The sequence below is a fragment of the Hylobates moloch genome, unplaced genomic scaffold, assembly GCF_009828535.3.
Source record: "Hylobates moloch isolate HMO894 unplaced genomic scaffold, HMol_V3 SCAFFOLD_9, whole genome shotgun sequence".
NCBI lineage: Eukaryota > Metazoa > Chordata > Mammalia > Primates > Hylobatidae > Hylobates > Hylobates moloch.
The window spans coordinates 2,944,616-2,963,969 of record NW_026652284.1 but is presented as its reverse complement, the minus strand read 5'-3'; the positions used below and the strand labels follow the sequence as shown (position 1 = coordinate 2,963,969).

The window sequence follows — 19,354 nt, the reverse complement described above, 5'->3', positions numbered from 1 at the left end:
TCCTCATTCGCACCAACACATAGGACAAGTGTCACACCCACACACAGGACAAGTGTCCTCACTCACCTACACACAGGACATGTGTCCTCACTCACACCCACACACAGGACATGTGTCACACCCACACACAGGACATGTGTCACACACCACACACAGGACATGTGTCACACACACAGGACACGTGTCCTCACACACACAGGACACGTGTCCTCACACCCACACACAGGACACGTGTCCTCACACCCACACACAGGACATGTGTCACTCACACCCACAACAGGACACGTGTCACACCCACACACAGGACATGTGTCACACCCACACACAGGAGGTGTGTCACACCTACACGTGCTCCCATTCATGGCTGCAGCTCCATCCTCACACCTGACCCAGAACTTCTTTCTCTTTCCCTCTTCAGCATAAGAGCTGCCCTGTAGGGTGGTGGGTGGGGAGCCCCGTGACGCCTTAGAGTCCCCAGGCACCTCCGGGCTGGGAGCCCCATCCAGGGGGTGTGCAGGCGCTGAGGGCAGTGGCCTTACTGCCTGCCCATGCCTCCCCGGTGCTTGGGGGCAGAGACCTACCCTGGATTCTGTGGTTACTGTCTCAGATGCAGGCCTGGGGACTGCTTGATGTCTTCAGCAGAAGGGGCAGGAGTCCCTGATCCTTGGCTCCGTCCCTGTCCCCTGGAGGTCTCTGCTGGTGCATGGTGAGGGGACATGGGCCAGCCCTGGGACTCTGGTGCAGGGGGAACACAGGCCATGAGGCACAGAGGTGGCACCAGTCACCAGAGTCCAGAGTGATGCTTAGTGGCAGCCGGAGCTCCTCCTTTTGGAAGGTTCTGGGTGCACAGCCCCTGCTCCAGCGATCGCCTTTGGAGAGCCAGGGTGGTGGGCAAGGAAGGAAGAGAGGAAGGCTTGATCTGCCTGGTGGTCACCCCAGCTTCCCATAAGATGGCTGGGTTGTTCAAGGGGCAGGAAGAAAAGTTGCCAAGGGCTCTGGCCAAGCGGCAGCTCCAGAGAAGTGGCCCAAGGTCTTCACCTGCAGGAACTGAGCCCCTGGAGAGGAATCCAGTCCCCTTTCCACAGTTAACCCGATTCCGGAAATGAGCTCCAGCCACTGGGAGAGGCGTTTGCTTGTGGTTCAGTCCAATTTGAGAAAGTGGGGGGCGTTAAAGAGGCTACAGACATGGCCTGGACATGCCGCCATGCACTCCCCAAACCTGCCGTCCTGCGCCAGTGGCACCCTGGATGCCTCTAAGGGCCCTCTCAGCCTTTGGTCTAGGAATTTGAGGCAGACCTGCCCAGTTTCACCCCAAAGCATATGCCTGGGAAGCTGGACAGCCGGCAAATGGCCACGGTCCTCACTGCCAGTTCCCATTCTGTGAACGAGGGAGAGGCGTGGCCCTTTACAGCTCTGGAGGCCGGGCTGCTGCAGGTGACTGTGCATTGTCAGGTGGCTGTGCGTTGTCAGGTGGCTGTGCATTGTCAGCACATGCTGCAGTGCGGAGGGGATGCTGACGGCATGGGGGCGTCTACCAGGAACACCTGCTCTCGGTTTGGAGTGCAGCTTTGTGCATCTTTGTTTTAGAGCCTCCTGGTGTTTTTCCATCCCTTGGGAGCAAGGCCATGGGCAGCCCTCCTCCTCTGTCCCCTTGCACCCTCCCTTTCTCCAAGGAGCATCCACAAGTCCCTCTCACAGCCAGCTGGCCTGGCCATGTGGTGGTTTGTTCATTCATTCACCCCTTCATCAACAAGCTTGCCAGCGCACCTGCGTGTCAGAACTGGGTGCGTGACAGTGATCAAAATGGAGTTGGGGGCTGCTCTCAGGGAGCCCAGGGCCTGGCATGGGAGGTGAGCTGTCACCCCAACTGAGTGCCTAATCATGGTTGAGAGGCACTAGAGGGGGCAAGAGCGGGGCGCTGTGGGCTCTGATTTGGAGACAGGGGTTAGGGAGCCTCCCTGTGGAAGTGACATTTGGGGAAGAGAAGAGTTGTCCATGCAGAGAGCAGCTTGTTCATGGGAGGCCCTCAAGCAGGGAGAGCTGAGTCTGGGGTGAAGCCAGGAGCTGGATGGGGGTCTGATAGGGAGGATCTGGGGGTCGCGGGGTTTTGTGCTGAGTCAATGGAAAGCCCGTGAAGGGTTTGCAACTGGGGAACCAAGATCTGAGTTGTATTCTAAAAAGTCACTATGGCAGCAGGGTAGAGAATGGAAATTGAGTGAGCAGGAGAAGCTGGGGCCAGCCAAGAGGCGTCTGCAGAGGGCAGGAGATGACGGTGGCCTTGGTGTCATGGTGGAGACGAGGTGGAGAGACGTGGGTGTGTTCAAGGTACCCTGAGGGTGGACCCGACTGGACTGGCTTTGGACGGGATGCAGGTGACTGACCCAGTGCTCACGACGGTATCTCCCAGACCCCTGGTCTGAGCTGCTAGGTGAGCTGCTAGGAGGATTCGCTGTGTGCTCATCTGAGTGACTGGCCCAGGGTCCAGGAAACATCTCGTGGCTGTACCCTTCCAGCCTGGGACAGACGTTAATCATTGGTCTCCGTGTCCTCCTTCTAGCCCAGGTTGAAGACCAACGATTAATGTCTGTCCTGGACACTGAAGAGAGGGCAGCGGCTACCCCGGGCCTGGTGTGCTGCTGGGTGCGCCTGTGGTAGGGTCTGTGTGTGCCCCTCTCCGCCGGCAGAGTCAGCTCCACCTGCCTTGAGAGACAGTTTCTTCAGCCGGGACAGCGGGGATGCTGGATCTGGCTGGGATTTCCAGAAGCACACTCCTTTTCCCCTTTGTTTCAGATTTAGGCAGATGCTTCCTGGGAGAGCAGGGAGGGAGGGAAGGGTGTGGGGTTTAGGGGAGGGACACAGGGCGGTGGGCATGGGCTCCAGGAGAGGGGCCCTGAGAACAGGAGGGTGGGGCCCAGGCGGTGGGAAACAGGGTGGGAGGGGGGAGACGGTGAGTGGCTGCTTTTCCCCAGGCTACGAGATCTGGGCAGCTCCTGCCTTCTGTCCTTCAGCAGAGCCTGGGGAGGGCAGCGTCCTAGGGGTGGACTCCAGGTCGGCACCTGCTCCCCACCCAGGGGTGATTGATCTTGGCTGTTTGGGGCTGGAGGTCTTCAGAACAAGGAAAACCTAAAACCTTCCTCATAGTGGGAACTAAACACAGCTGGCTTGCTCTTGCACTTGCACAAGTCAGCAGGCTTCAGGCCTCAACACTTGGGACACGGATGTTTCCTGTTACTGGGCCCCAGGTTGGTCCCTGGTCCCTGGGGAATTTCCTGTGCTTCCTCCAGGGTCATGGCAACTTCCATCCGGCTTCTCTGCAGCCCCCCGGCCCCCACCCTATCGCGTTCGGACACATCCTCAGGCTGCAGGTGTTTGGCTGGAGGGAAGAGGCTGGTGGGGCCTGAACGTGACCAGATGGGTGTGAGGGCCCAGGCGGGGAGGGGATGCTGCCATGCCTGGGGCAGTGGTGGTGGCCATGATTGCAGGAGGGTGGGAGGAAGAAGCATTCACAGGGACCCGCGTTTCTCTGTGCCAGCCCAGGCCGGGTCCTCCTGACCCCAAGTCCAGGTTTGGGTGCTGGCCTTGGACACATCTGTAAATGGGACGGCCACACAGGCCCTGAAGCCCGAGCCGGTCATGGCTCACTCTGTGGTCCAGGCCAGGTAATGAAGTCTCTGAGCCTCGGTTTCCCCACTGGACACAGCCTGTGGTCTGGGGCTGCTTAGACGACGAGTGCCTGAGTGTTCTCCTTCCTCTCAGCTGACCCGACCTGTGCCTGGGAATCCCAGGAGCCCCAGCCCAGCCACCAGCAGGCCCCCCCTGTCTAGAGCTTCCCTCCCCACTCCTGGCAGGGTGCTGTGAGTGACACACAAACTCACTGAGCCCACAGGTCGCACAGGCTCTGGGGTGGCGCAGGGGGTCTCAGGTCACTGTGCTGACCATGCAGTCACCCAGTGAGCACCCCTCAGGGGTGAGGTGCAGCCCACCCACCCTGGCCCTGCCACCCCACCCTGGCCCTGCCACCCCACCCTGGCCCTGCCCTCCCAAGTAGTAACGTGCAGGGTAGAGGCTGCCCGGTGAAGGAAGTTGGTACTGGAGGCCCCCGGGGGGCACCTGGTCCAGCCTGGGGGGCACCTGCTGTGGAGGGGGCAGCGAGGCAGCGTGGGGCTGTCAGTAATGGGGCTGCCTGCCAAGCCACACGGCGCCCCTCTCTCTCCAGAGCCCCCGCCTCGCCTCTCAGGCCTAGCTGTGGCCTCCTCCACCCTCACACCCTGGCCTCGCTTTCCCCAGGGAGCCCCAGGGCAGCCGCTGTCAACACTTGGCTCCCCACCTGCCAGGACCTTACCTCCTCCCCTCCCTGGGGTCTGACTGGCCTGGTCTGGGGCCACCCCTCCCTGGGGATGGGGCCAACCTAGTAGTTTCTACCATCAGGGTCTTGAGGGGCGTCCTCAGCTGTGCAGCGCTGACCACTGAGCAGCCCACCCCTCCCCCCTGCACCCCCACCTTCCCTCCTCCCACACCTCCCAGCCCCCACTCCCTGCCCACCTTCCCCAGGAAATGCCCTTGGCTCCTCCCCATCTAGATGAAGTGAGTTAGGGCTTTACTGCGCTCAAGAGGCGTTCCGCCTCACCCCAACTGCATGTGGCCATGGCTGGGGTTGGGGGGACACGCCAGCCTCCATTGGTGGCCGGGCAATGTGTGACCCAGGACAGAGAGAACGGGGCTGGGGACCTGGCAGGCTGGGTGGGCTGCCTGCCCGAGAGACCCTCAGGCCTCACCTCCCCCTGCCTCACCCCTCCTTGCCCCTCTCACCGATTTTCTCCTTCCCTCCGCAGCTGAATGCAGCGCCGGCCTCTGTTTTCACGGTGGCCGTTGTGTGCCAGGCTCAGCCCAGCCATGTCGCTGTCCCCCCGGCTTCCAGGGACCCCGCTGTCAGTATGGTGAGTGGAGCCCCTGGGGCACCAAGGCCCTGGCCATGGCCAGCCTGTGGGCGAGGGGCGGGGATGTGTCGGCCACTGGCCGTCCCCAGCACAGCTGTGTAGGGGACACCTCGAGTGAACAGGCATTCTTCTGAGGACGTTCCGCAATCCCTCCACCAGTTTCCTGCAGCCCTCTGAGGGTGTTGAGGGGAGGGGTGACCCCGAGAGACCCCCCTCAGTGGGTGGCGCTGAAGCATATCATCTCAGCGCCCACCGCGTCCAGCCCTGCTGTTTATAAGTGGGGACGCTGGCCCCCTAGAAAAGCAGGGGTGGCCAGATCCCAGGGTCTCCAGCTGTGCTGCCACCTTGCCGAACTGTCGTTGTCCTCAGTGTTAAAAGATGGGGGACACCTGGGGGTCCTAGCCGAGGCGACTGGTTGAGTACCCGCAGCACAGCTGTAAATGGGACTCCCGCGCAGGCCCTGAAGACCAGGTTGAAGCAGGAGCTGGCGGCGAGGGAGATGCTTGCAGGGAGTGGGGACGGGCTGAAAGCAAGCCATCGGGGTGACGGGATTTCTGTAAAGAAAAGCGCGTGCCAATGTGGGGGAAAAGCAGCAAAGCCTCGTCCTGATTCCTTTGGGCCATGGGAAGCGGGAGTCTTCCCTTCCTCTGTGGCTTCCTGCTCTGTCCCAGGTTTCTTCATCCTTGCCTCACGCGGCCTGAGCCACGGCCGTCCCGATGGCATGAAATGCTCCCAGTGGCCCTGGGGCTTTGGGACTGCTCGTGTGGTGGCCACTGGGGCTCCATGCCAGGCAGATGCCAGGGCAGAGTGAGAGATGCACTCTGGCGCCCAGGCACGCGGCAGGAGGAGATTCGAGGAAATCAGAGGAATCAGGAGGTCCCCACATTTGTGAAGGACACTCCTGCCCACTCCACGTTCCGCTGGGGGCCGGGCTGAGGAGGGGTTCTGGGGAGGTGCTGGGTCTCCCCAGAGTTCCGAGCTGGGTGCCAGCAGCCTGGGGCATTGGTCATTGTTGGAAAGGCGGACGGTTGGTGCTGGAGGGTTTATTGAATGTCCTCTGCTAGCTGGGACGGCCCCTGCCGAGTCACTGCGAGTGCCTGCTGCTTCCTGGATGCTGGGTGGCTGGGAGGGCTGCTGTCCTGACCATGGACTGAGACCTGGCTGTCTCGTGTGGACGAAAGGGCTCCTGCCCTGTCATTGCCCTGTGACGTCCAGGCAGCAGGCCTTGGTCAGGCCTCCTTGTGGTCCCTCTGCGGGCTGGTCAGAGGTGACCCATCCCTGCTCCGAGGGCAGATGGGGTCCATGCAGGATGGAGTGGGCACTGACTGTCACGTTTGGCCTCTTGGGAGCTGTCATTATGGCCACAGGTGGGAGTTGAGAAACGTCCCGAGGGCCTTTCCGTCTCATTTGTCTAATCTTTTGGCAGCGTGCGCCGCTTGACTTCGGTTTGACGCGGAACTACCAGGGCTGACTGGGCCGGCTGGGGAGGCTTCCGGGACAGGGCTGTGGCTCACTGGTCAGCCAAGCAGAGCCTCCTGTGGTCTCTGTTCCTAGGGGAGGGCGAGGAGGAGGTGGCCTTTGGGGGTGGCCTTTCCTGGCCGTGTCCTCTGGGAGGGGACGGAGGACACCTGACCTGCCCCCTCAGGGCTGGCCTCCTGCCCACCGTCAGTCCCCTCCTCCCACCTCATCTTTGTCAGGAGCCAGCTCCGAGGTCCCTGCTCCATGAGACCCTGATGCGCGGCCCTCGGGTCACCAGCTGGCACAGGGCTTGCAGGAGGCTCACTGGGGGTTGCACACCCCGTGGGGGAGCTCGGCGTCTCGTGGGGGCCCAGTGTCCAGCGTGGGGCGGGGGCTCTGCATCTTTGGGGGTTTGGCATTGTTGGGGGGCTCCGTGCCCAGTGGGAGGGGCCTGTATTCCCCAGGCCCAGGCCAGCACTGCGGAGTGGGCTCAGATGCCCATGCTTGGGTGCTTGGGGGTGGGGTGCACTCAGGTGCCCTGTGCCCCCCCCAGCCTCTTGGCTCTGACTTCTGCGTCATAGACTCTCAGGGCGCCTGGGCCCGGGACTCAGCCTCCACAGCAGCAGCCCCATGCCCCGGTCACCGTGGGAACGCACCGCAGAGCAGGGAGGCTGGAGGCCGGGAGCTCCCTTCTGGCTCTGAGCCACTCTCCGCCTGCGTCACCTCATCAACTCCACACTTCATTTGCTTCATGAAAGAGGAAAGCAAGGTTGAGGAGACCCGGCAGCTGCTGGTGCTCAGCTCACAAGCGGCCTAGTTAGGGCTGAAGCCAGGTCTGTCTGAGGAGTGCCATGTACTCCCTTCTGGCCATGCTGCCACCTCGTGCAGGGACAAGCCTTGGTCTCGGGGGAGCCACTGAGATTTGCTGTGGAGGAGAGGGGAGCAGGGTCCCCGGCAGGGCAGGAGCATCCTCACCTGTGGCTGGCTTGTGGCCCTTGGATAGTGGGCCTCCTGGGAGAGTGGCCAGTTGGGGCAGACGTGGCCTTCACAGGGGGCAGTTGACAAGCTGGAGGGTGGCTGCCCGGCCTCCTCCCTGGTCACTCTCTCTTGGAAGAAGGGGAGGGTGTGGAGGCTGGGTGTGCAAAGCTGAGGGTGCAGGGCTGAATTATGCAGGGCCAAACTGTGTAGGGTGGAGTGTGTAGGGCTGAATTATGCAGGGCTGGGCATTCAGGATGGAGTGTGTAGAGCTGGGTGTGCAGGGCCAGGCCTGCAGGGCTGAATTGTGCAGGGCCAGGTGTGCAGGGCTGAGTGTACAGGACTGAGTGTGCAGGGCTGAGTGTGCAGGCCGGGTTTGCAGGGCCAGGTGTGCAGGACCAGGCGTGAGGGGGTGCTGCCTGCAGGTGTAGCCCCTGCCCTTAGTGTTCCCACCTAGACCTCTCACCATCACCTTCCTGTCCCTCCTCCTCTCTGGGTCTGGTGACTGCAGACCTGAGCTCAAACACAGTTGGGAATATTTAACTAACCCCCAATTATAATTGATTCCAGTTTTGAAAATAAAAGCCATATTTTCTGGTTCCCCCAAATTATTTCATTTGAAGAAAGGAGTGGGGGAGGGAGACAGGAACTCTCCAGGCAGCTATGGAGGGCAGTGGGGGGAAGGAGCCCTCCCCGCTCCCCACAGCCCCAGCTCTCCCTCCTTGGCCCAGATAGCAAGTCTCGGGTCTGCAGCGGGCGGGGGCTTTGCAGCCGTGTTTCCCTGAGGCCCTGGGAGCCCTTCCGCAGAAGCAGCGGGAGCCGTGGGAGCACAAAGCGGGCCTGTCTGCCCAGAAGGTGGAGGGCCCGGCCCTGGGCAGGGCCTGCAGTGAAGCCTTCCGCGGCCCAGTGCAGGCCTTGGTGCAGTCAGAGTCAGGGCCGGCCGCTCATTTTGTCCAGGGCTGGCTTTGATGTTCCCCAGGCCTGTGCCTGTGTGACCAGGGTAACCTACTCCACCTCTCGGACCCCGGTCCCCCTTCTGTTCAGCAGGGAGGATATTTGGTGATGTTTTGTGCAGGTTGCATGAGTCCACGTAGGTGAGGCCCAGAGTGGGCCTGGCAGAAGGGTTGGGAAGTGGGGGTCGTGGCAGGGACAACCATTGTGATGGCTCAGGTGCAGACTTTGTCCCCAGCTGATATGGTTTGGCTGTGTCCCCACCGAAATCTCATCTTGTATCTCCCATAATTCCCACGTGCCATGGGAGGAACCCAGTGGGAGGTGGTTGAATCATGGGGGCAGGTCTTTCCTGTGCTGTTCTCCTGATAGTAAGTAAGTCTCATGAGATCTGATGGTTTTATAAGGGGGAGTTTCCCCGCACAAGCTCTCTCTCTTTGCCCGCTGCCATCCATGTAAAACGTAAGATGTGACTTGCTCCTCCTTGCCTTCTGCCATGATTGTGAGGCCTCCCCAGCCATGTGGAACTGTAAGTCCATTAAACCTCTTTCTTTTGTAAATTGCCCAGTCTCGGGTATGTCAGCAGTTGGAAAATGGACTAATACCCTGGCTCTTGGGGTAATTACACAAGAGCACCCAGCTGCCATGTGGAGTCTCCCAGAGTGGTCCAGGGTTCGGAAGACCCCCCCAGGATTGCCAGTTTCCTTGCCCTGTGGGTCTGCAGAGGAGGGAGGGGGACTGTAAAGACCCCCTCTCCTGTCCCTGGGAAGACTTTGGGGCTCTATCAGAGTATCAGTTTCATCAGACCAACCAGGAACAGTTTTCACAGCCGAAAACCTGGCCTCGTCCTGCCTTTGCACCCAGGTCCCACCTGTGTGTGCTGCTCTGGCAAGCGTGGGTGGACGCCCCCACCCCTTCCCCAACACCCACTGGTGACCTGGGCTTGGCTCGGAATCGGTAATGAAAAGACCAGCAAGAAAAAGTTACTGAGAACAAATGACCTCCTAATAGATTTGTCTTTTGTACTACACGAGGTGACAAAAATCTCTACAGATCTCTTGATCTGGTCTCAGCTGACCTCATTGGACAAGGGCAGGCTCTGAGGAAGGAGGCCTGGGTCAACTCTAGGTACTTTCTTGGTTCAAGAACCTTTGGCTCAGGCCAGGCGTGGTGGCTCACACCTGTAATCCCAGTACTTTGGGAGGCCAAGGCAGGTGTATCACTTGAGCTCAGGAGTTCGAGACCAGCCTGAGCAACATGGTAAAACCCCGTCTCTACCAAAAATACAAAAATTAGCCAGGCGTGGTGGCGGGCGCCTCTAATCCCAGCTACCCAGGAGGCTGAGGCAGGAGGATTGATTGAACATGAGAGGTGGAGGTTGCAGTGAGCCAAGATTGTGCAACTGGACTCCAGCCTAGCTGACAGAGTGAGACCCTGTCTCGATAGATAGACAGATAGATTAAATAAATAAATAAATAAATAAATAGTAACCTTTGGCTCTGATTCCCTTCTGGGCCTCAGTTCCCTCCCCCCCAACCCCCTGCCACCAGTCAAAGGGGCAGATCAGATGGGTCTCTGGCACCACCACACTAGAGTGTTGCCACCCTCACTCCTGGGTCCAGGTGAGTGGTCAGGGCTCCAGCGATGCCCACCAGAGGCTTGGCTGCTCCAAGGGCTTCCTGGAGGAGGTGGGCCTGTGGGCTGGGGAAGGTTTGGGAGGTGCAATTTGTTCCGGACAAGTTTCCAGACAGGACAGAGACAGGAGCAGAGGAGCAGAGTGGAGGAGAAAGTCATTTTGGCCCTGAGGTACGGGGTACGGAACGAAGGAAGGGTCAGCCAAGCTTCTTAGAGGGTCCTCAGCCTCCCTCGGTGAGATGGAGCAAGACACCGCTGGGGGCCGGCTGGCAGGTGCTCCCGGGTACCTGCTGTGTGCCTGCCAAGCTGGGAGAGACATCAGTGGTCCTGCCTGGAGCCTCAGCACCCAGGCCCACTCTGAGTCCTGCACCTTTGGAGGAAACCTCGGTTTCCCCACCTCGAGCAGGAGGCCCTCAGTGGGGGTCTCTCGGGTGTGGGCTGGAGGTGGCTCTGGCAGTTGTTGGGGCCCTGAGGCTATGCCAGGAAGCAGAGCCGTGGAGAAGGTTGGGTGGCCAGGGCTGGGTGGGGTCCTGAGCCCGTTTAGCCCTTGGCGTTGGCTCAGGGTGACTGTTGCTAAACTGGGATCATTGATTAATGGAGAGGAAGCGGCCCTCCCCGCTGCCCTTCAATGCTGCCTACTGTGTCTGAGGGTGGGAGTCTGACCCCTCGCCCGAGCTCCAGATGCCACCCAGGGCTGCTCTTGGCGACCAGCCACGGCCAGGCCTGGGAGCTGCCGCTGCCGGCCTCGGACTCTGCGTCCCAGGGAGTGGTGGGAGGGGAGGACGGGGCTCCTGGAGGGGCGGGCACTGGGGCAGAGATGTTCTTTTCACGGCTTCTCTCCATGTTGTGCACTCCCTGGCTGGAGCTGGAGCTGGGGCTGTCTCCAGTCCTGCTCCCTGCCATGGGACCCTGTCCAGAGGCCTGCAGCCTGCAGCAGCCCCAGCCTGGGCTGATTCCTGGGGAGGCATCTCAGCTTTGTCCTGTGGACGTGGCCTCGGGTTAACCTGACCCTGGTCCTGGGCTGTAGTTCCAGGCTCCCCGCACTGCCCGTGCTTACCTTTAGGCACAGCCAAGCAAAAGGTTTCCATCTGGGCCTGGAGCTGGCTCAGCCAGGAGGCCGCCCTGGGGGAGGCTTTTTGTGTCTGGTGTGAGAAATGATCCTAGCATGCCCCAGGAGGACTACCCACAACCAGGAGCCACAACAAACCGGAGAACCACACACCAGGAAGGATGCAGCACACACAGGAGGACCCAGCATACCAGGAAGGACCCAGCACACCTGAGGGAACGCAGCCCACCAGGAGGACCCAGCACACCCAGGAGGACCCAGCACACACAGGAAGACCCAGCACACCAGGAAGGACCCAGCACACCTGAGGAACCACCAGGAGGACCCACATACCCAAAGAACCGATACCCAGAGAACCACACACCCAGGAAGGACCCACACCCAGGAAACCCAACCCAGGAGGACCCACAACAGGAAGGAACCACACACTCAGGAGAACCACAACACACAAAGACCCAGCGCACCCGCGAGGACCCAGCACACCTGGAAAGGACTCAGCACACCCGGGAGAACCCAGCATGCCAAGAAGGACCTAGCACACCCAGGAAGGACCCAGCACACCCAGGAAGGACCCAGCACACACAGCAGGACCAGCATACCAGGAAATGACCCAGCATATGTAGGAAGGACCCAGCACACTTAGGGGGAAGACCCAGCACCCTTGGGGAGGACTCAGCGTGTCTGGGGGGACGTCCTCACCCAGGAAACTTGCTCTCTGGTCTTTGGAGCAGGGAGGACCCAGCACCCTTGGGGAGGACCCAGCGTGTCTGGGGGGATGCCCTTACCCAGGAACCTTGCTCTCTGGCCTTTGGGGCAGGCTGGCCTTGGTCTCGGTGTTTTCCTGCTCTCTGTGCTCGGGGGTGGGAGTCCTCTGAGAGCAAGACCAGGCTTCTGGCCTCCATGGTGGGGTCGTGTCCTGTGAGCACCGGACACCTGACACCTGGGCCGGGAGATGCCTCATTGACTCCTGCCCTGCCTGGCTGTTCTGGGTTCCAGGCTTGGAGGAGCACTCTCTGGTTTCTGGACCATCAGAAAACCCAGCCACGGCCATGGCTGTCCACTCCTTATGGGATGGCCCAGGGCTGCCCCTGGTCCCCCAGACCCTCTTTTTGTGTCCTGCTCCCCAGGCTGATGGCTGTCTGTGCTCACAGTTAATGGGGTCTCTGGAGGCCCCCGAGGAACATGGAGGTGTCAGCCATGAAGACAAGCCGGTGCTGAGCCAGCTCAGAGGGGGAGATAGGGCTGTGGTGTGTGTGTCCCCGTGTGCCACAGCCTCCCTGGGGCCCTGTCCCTGGGGACTGGTGGAGGGGAGAGACTGGGTGGCCCCAGGGGATGGCTGGAGGGAGGGCTGAGCCTCTGCCGTGTGAATGGGGAGGATGACTAGCCTCCTGGGCAGGCTCCGTGCCTGGTACCAGGCTGGGCGGTGGAGGGGACAGGATGAGCTCCTGCCAGGCCAGTTGTGGGCTTCACGCCCTGCAGGCAGTGAGGGCCCGGCACAGGGGCAGGGCAGGGGCAGCCTCCTATCCTCACATTCCCAGGCCCACGTGGTCTTTCTTGGAGGCAAGGTTGGTGGTGCAGTGGTTGTCCACTGAGCAGGGCTGGAGCAGATGGTGTGCCCAGTGGGTGGACAGAGCACCTGGCACCTGGGCCGGAAGACACCTCCTTGACTCACCCTGTCTGGCCGCCCTCAGGTCCCAGGCTTTGAAGAGCTCTGCCTGGTTTCTGGGCAATCAGAAAACCCCATGCCCAGCGGCCCGCCTGGCTGCCCTGTGGCCTTCGGCTTTTCCACATGTCCCCTTTAACTGTCCTGAGCCCCTGGAAATCCCCAGAGTCCTGCTTCCCCGTGGGAGCCAGTGCCTGCTGGGTGGCCCCTTCTGCCTGCAGTGGGTTGAGTGGGCGGTGCAGGTGCCTGACTTTGGCTTCTCTGGCCTCAGTCCCTGCATGACAGTCAGCTGGGACAGGTGTGGCCCCTCCACGACCATCTTGCTATGCTCAGGCTGGGCCACCTCCTTGACAGGACAGCTAGGGAGACTGAGACCGCCTGCAGAATCCAGCCTGTCTTTCAAAGGGCTGACTCTGGGAAGGGGATTCCTGTCTGCGGAGTGAATTGTTTAATTACCAGGTTTGTTCTCCCCCTCCCCTGCCACCCACAAAAGGGCCTCTGTCTTTCTCCTGGGATAACACTATCCTCCCTGGCCTTGGCTCTGTGCACAGTGGGGTTGTGTGGCCTCTCCCATGCTGGCTTCACAGACAGGGTGGTCTTTTAATGACATAATTACAACATGAGACATTAAGAGGCGGACCCTCCCAGGCGTTGCGGGGCGGAGGGCTTCTGTGGGCTCCCCCAACTGCCCCCGTGCTGCCTGGTGAGTGGGAACCTCAAGTCTCCCTGCCCATAGCACGGACAGCTGTCCAGGCAGCAGCTGAGCTCGGTGGCAGGCCACTCCAACACTGTTCAGAGGACGACCAGGCCTCTTGGCTCCCTGTGCCTGCCCCAGGCCGGAGACCCCATGGCCCCCCAGTCTCCTGGGTGGTCTTCTTGCACAGCTCTTCCCACCAGCTGGGTGCGTCAGAAACCTTCGGCCTCCAGGATCCTTTGAGTCCCCTGCTCTTTGCCTTGGCCATCCTGTCCCATCCAGATCCCCCGGACTTCAGGGCAGCACTGGGGCTGACCACAGCATCCGGGTGTGGCGCCGTGCCTGTTCCATTTCACAGATGGGGATACTGAGCCCCTGGCAGTTCTTGAGTTGCTTGGAGTCAGTGGTGGACTTGGTATTGGCCTTTGGCCCTTGACCACCTGCCCAGGGCAAGGCTGAGGGCCTTTGGGAGCCCCGGCTGAGGGGCGGCGGGGTGGTGTCTGGGCATTGGTGTGGCCTGGGTGCCCTGTGCTGGGTCCCAGAGGCTGTCCCTGCTTCTTTGGGTCCTGCATCTTTGAAGGAGCCTCAGTTTCCCCCACTTGAACAGGAGGCTGGTGGTGGGGGTCTCTCGGGTGTGGGCTGGAGGTGGCTGTGGCGGATGGAGTCAGCTGCAGGAGCTCCCTCTGGGAGTGTCTGGGGCTATGAGTTGTGCCCTGGCCTCTGGCAGACCCGTACCGGGCAGCCGCCAGCTGAGCGAAGCCAGGCTCTGCCCACTCGCCTGGAAGCTGCAGTGCCCAGCCTGACGGCTCTCATGGGCCACACTGAGGGTTTGGCATGTTCTTTTCTGGGTGGAGAGGCTAGGCCAAGCTGCATGGAGCTGGGGTGCAGACCTGCACCCTGTGAACACGCTCTGCAGGCCCTTGTGGGTTCAGGCTGTGTTTGGCTGGTAGTGGGAGCAGAGGGGCAAACCTCACCCACAGGGCTTCTGTAAGGTGCAGAGGACACAGGTGTCCCCTGCGGTGCTCACGGCCCATCCTGCTGATATAGAGAAAACCACCGTCAGGAAGGGCTGAAGGGCTGGCCGGCAAGGTCATAGGGCACTGGCTGGCATCCAGGGCAGAGCATGGGGGCAACAGGGGGCTCGAAGGGGCCAGGCAGGGGATGGCGTGTGGATGTCCTTGCATTTGGGGGCTCTTAGCCTGAGCGCTGGGGAGAGCTGCTTGGGGTGCAGGTGATGGGCCCCCGTCCTGAAGAAAGTGGGTGCGTGCTGGGACTCCTGAGGAGCATGCTGGGCTGAGTTGCTGCTTGAGCCTCCCTGTCCTGCTCTAGCCAAAGGGGTGGCCTCCCTGGGCCCCATGAGGGGCCTAGGACCACTACCGAAGCCCCCATGAGGGGCCTAGGACCAATACCGAAGGCCCCACTCCCCTGCTGTGTTCCTGGAGGCCAGAGCCCTCAGGGGCCTTGGTTTTTACCCAAGCACACACTGGGTGCACTGAGGCCTAAGGCCCAGTGTGTCTATGACACATTCATGGCAGGTCCTGCACACTGCACCCCCTCATCACTCCAGGAATCTCTGGGAGCCTCTGCACCCCAGGCCCTGGCTGTAGTAGACATGTTGATGAGTCAAATTCAGCCTGTGGCTGAGCTGCAGAGACTCCGGGTACGAATTCCTGGGGAATTCCTGCAGGCGATCCTGCACTCCAGGCCTCTCTGGCGTTTATGGGACGGTTTCTGCCTCCTCAGCAGCTGGGCCCCGTGGCTGGGCCTGTCCCACAGCATGGCAGTGCCTGTGAGACCCTTGGGAAGAAGGGTCCAGGGTGGCGGGCAGCAGCCTGGGGGAGCCCGAGGCTGGTTTCTGGGCTCCTGGCAGGTCTCAGCCACCTAAGTGAGGAAAGAGGGGAGGGGTTTCCTATGCCGAGGTCCTGCCATGAACCTGTCATAGAAACACAGGCCCGTCCTGCCTGCACCAGGTCCCGGAGGACAGGTCGGTGGAGGGCTGTCTCCTTCGAGGTCCCTGCAGCCTCCCAGGCCCCCGTGCCCCTGGCTGGACAACCCCGGCCTGCAGGGTGAAGCTCTGAGTCGCAGGTGCTCATAGGGACCGAAGGCCCATGGTGTGATGGCCAAGGAGCTGGGCCAGGCTGGCCGTGTCCCTGGCAAACGGGACCTGTGGTCAGAGCCTGCCAGGCTGCGAGGTCCTGGCTGGCAGGTGGCTTGTCCTGGGAGAGCCTGGGGGGGCGGCATGTCCATGCTGGGGGTGCAGGAGGGATCCCCGCCACACGCAGCCCACGTGCAATCAATAAACACGCAGGGTCCGCAGGTCCCACCTGACCTCTGGCAGTGCCAGTCCACCGACAGTCTCACTTTGGGGAGAGCTATGCCCAAGACAGGGGCCTTTGTGGGGAGGGGAGGGTCCCGGGAGAGGTGAGGAGGCAGGGCCTGGGCCTCCTGGAGCTGTGGCCTCAGGGGCGGGTCAGGGCTGGATGAGCCCTGGCGGGTAGGAAGGGAGGAAGCGTGTGCAGGCCCTGCCCTTGTCCAGTGCATCCCTGGGAGGGACCAGGGCTCCGTCTCACCCCGTGGCCCAGCTCCTGCTCACATCTTTGCCTCTAGCACTCTGGCAGGGTAGGTGCAGCGTTGCCCATCTGCCAGCACCGTGCGACCAGGGCTGGGGCCCTTCTGGCCACCACAGGGCAGCAGCAGGCCCCAAGTACACCTGCCACTGGGGTGTGGGGCCCTGGTGGGTTTGGGCGCTACACCTGGCCAGGGCGGCCTTGCTATGCCTCAGTTTCCTCCCTGGGAAAACAGGTGTGGTAGTGAGGGTCACTGTAGGGGGTCATGGTGAGAGTAAGACAGGACGCTCCACAAGATGCACTGTCTAGCACCCAGTTATTTTTGAGGCTGGAGGAGAGAGGCACCGCTGCCTCCTGAGTCTGGGTGAGCTCTGGGGGCCATCGCTTTGCAGCACCGAGGACCCAGCCAGCCCAGGTGTCTCCTGGGATCCCTGCAAAGCCCCTGTAGGGCGTGCCCTCATGTGCCTGGGCAGCTGACCTGGACTCTGTGGCCTCTCCAGCCCCAGCCATTTCCAGACGGGGCGCCGGGGGCTCATAGCGTGAAGTGCGTTGGGGGAAGGGCCCTGCGTCCCTCTGATGGGCTGAGCAGCTGGTCCTCGAGCTCTGCTTGTGATGCTGCCCAGAGACAGGTGGGGCTTGCTGGCCTGCGGGGCTCCTTCCAGCCAGGGAACACCCAGGTCTTCCAGAGCGGCCTGTGAGCAGCTCGGTTCTTGGCCTGGCCGCCAAAGTGGGCCCCAGGTTGGCCAGCGTCCTGTGCCCACCCTGCCTTAGCGCTGGCTGCCCAGTGCCAACCCTGTTCAGGGAGGCAGATGCCAGGACCTCTGCTGATTTTGCCCATTTTTAAGATTCCTGGGGCGGTACCCATGCCCCCCTTCCCATGGAGTAATGAATGAGGCTCTGCAAGCGAGGGGCTGCGTGCTTCTGGAATCTGTTCTCTGATGTGGCTGCCCCAGGCATTCCAGAGCAGGGCCCGGCCCTCTGGCCCGGTCAAGCTGGGGGCCTGGGCAGCATCACTCAGGCCAGGCTAGCCAAGAACAGGACAGTGACTGCAGGAGAAGGAGGTGACCGAGGTGCTGACAGCCTCCTAAAGTCTCCAGCCGGTGCTGGCCTCAGGGATCTGCTACCCAGGTCAGCCTCACGGGTCAATGTCTTCTCTGCTGGGAGCGTTGGGGGAGGTCACCCACTGTGGTGGGATCAGGGCTCTATGAACCTGCAGGGCAGTGGTCCACGGCGGGTCCTATAGCAGCTGATCCTGAGGTCTCAGTGAGGAGGAGGCTGGATCCCCACTGCACCCCGTGAGAGTCCCTGTGCTGCTGGGTGTCAGGGTCCACAGTGCCTGCCCTGGATGGAATGCCAAGTGTGGCTGGAGCAGAGTTGGAAGGCACCCGGACGTCCACACACACTTCTGTTCTTGGTGACGTGGCCACCTCCACTTGGGGGTCCCCTGCCCTCCTGGGAAACTGCAGTGGGCTTTGGCACACACAGACCCCTGAACCCCTGGGGCAGGGAAGCCTGGACAGCCCCATGACATTCTGTTTAACTGGGCAATTCAGGAGGTTCTTGGACACCGGCCACCCTGGTGCTGTGCCCCAGGTCCTACCATGGGGACCGTCCAGGGCCAGGCCAGGTAGCCCCACACGAAGCGTCCTGCTCTCAAGCCAGGCACCGATGGGCTCCTGGTCCTGCTCCCTGGACCCCTCTTGGAAGGGGCCTTCTGCAATCAAGGGGTTCCCACCTCCCTTCTCGCCGCGTGCTCAGGGTGGGGTGCTGGCACCCCCTGGTGGCCATGAGAGGCCAGAGCAGGTACCAGGCCCCGGGGGGTTTAAGGTCCAGCTAGGAAGGGAACTTGGTGAACTCTGGGGCAGAGTGGGGTCTGGGGATGGGCTCTGCACATGTGTTTTCTCACTCACTGCTGATGCCATCTCAGTGCCATGTCTGATAAACAAGGAGGCGCCTGGGGATGCCCAACTGCCCAGGCCTCGGGAACACAGTGGGAGAGAGGAGGAGACCAAGGCAGGGGGTTCCAGGGCAAGAAGGGAGTACCTAGGGGGCTTTATTCACGCGTCCACAGCCGGACCCCACTGCGTGCCAGGCCCCGTGCTTGGAACCCACCAGCCAGTCAAGCAAAACCCCTGCCCTCCTGGGTCCGCGTCCTGGTGCCGGGACAGAATTGGAAGGAAAGGTGTAATTCAGCGGTGGTGACTGCTGTGGAGAATGTCAGGATATGGGGCTGGAAAATGCCTCGGCCGGAGCGGGACCGTGGTAATGGGGATGTCGGGGCCTCACAGGAGGGGAGGTCTGTCTGTGTGAGGACCCGGGCGGGCCCGGATGGGGGTGCAGGGGGCCCGCCCCAGGTTCGGGGGAGCCTGGTGGAGGGTGGGTTTGTCTGGTGGGACACTCACTCCTGTGGCATGGCTGAGGGTTTTAAGGGAGGATGGCCAGACCTCTGCTTTGGGGAGCTCCCTCTGGCCGTTGGAGGTCGAGGAAGGCGGTCCAGTGAGGAGGTTGTGTGGCCACCAGGGGAGATGGTGGTTCTTGCCAGGGCTGGGCTGGTGGCCAGGGCAACCTTAGACCAGCACAGTGGGGAGAGGAGGCCAGTGCTGGGCACAGGAGAGGGAGGGGAAGCTTGGGTTCCAGTAGGTGTGAGGGAAGGAACATGAGTATTAGGGTCACCCGGGCCAGACTGTCCCCTCTCCCTTCCCATGGGTCTTACAATGCAGTCTTTTGTGACCTCCGCACAGCTCCCGCAGGGCTAAAGACAACCCCCCGCTTCACTGACCCCTCCAGTAGCTGTTTGTCCAGGCAGTTACAAGATGAGGTTAACATCTGTTCACTTCGCATAACAAAGCTGGCAAAAACAATTAACATCTCTAAGATACGGTCAAGACACCTGCACCCCCGACTCAGCTCCCCCACCCCGACTCAGCCCTTCTGCACCCCCAACTCAGCTCCCCCACCCTGACCCAGTTCCTCGCTCTGTAAAGCCCTGCCATAGTCTGTAAGTGGGGCTGCCTCCTTTGCTTTTGTCAGGAGGTAGCCCGGCAGGACTGACAATAAATCAGCTTGCCTGAACTTGGGTCTACTGGCCTCATTCCTTTCTCGGCTGTCCTTCCAATTATCCCTTACGACGAGCAGTTGCTGTTTGTGGCTATGCCCAGGAGGGGCTGGCCTGGCAAGACAAGCGCCCTCAGGTTGCGGGCTTTTGCCATTGCCTTGGGAAGGGGCGGGCTCTGGCCTCTCAGGGCACCTGGCAGGTCTGACTTCCCTCCCCAGACGCGCAGACACCACAGGGCCTGTGCCTCCCACACTCGGGGTGTCTGTGCCAGCCTCTCCGTCTCAGTGTTCCCATCTGTAGAATGGGAGCAGGACTTGCTGACCCCAGGGCCTCCTTAATTCAAACAACCT

At 61.5% G+C, this 19,354-nt stretch overlaps 1 protein-coding gene across 1 annotated transcript in view; it reads left to right on the top strand.

Moving 5' to 3' along the window:
- MEGF6 (multiple EGF like domains 6) overlaps nt 1-19,354 on the top strand; it is a 116,871-nt gene that overhangs the window by 24,539 nt on the left and 72,978 nt on the right. Inside the window, exon 4 of the mRNA XM_032758699.2 lies at nt 4,833-4,937. Coding sequence (XP_032614590.1) covers nt 4,833-4,937 — 105 coding nt within the window. The remainder of the gene's footprint in view (nt 1-4,832; nt 4,938-19,354) is intronic.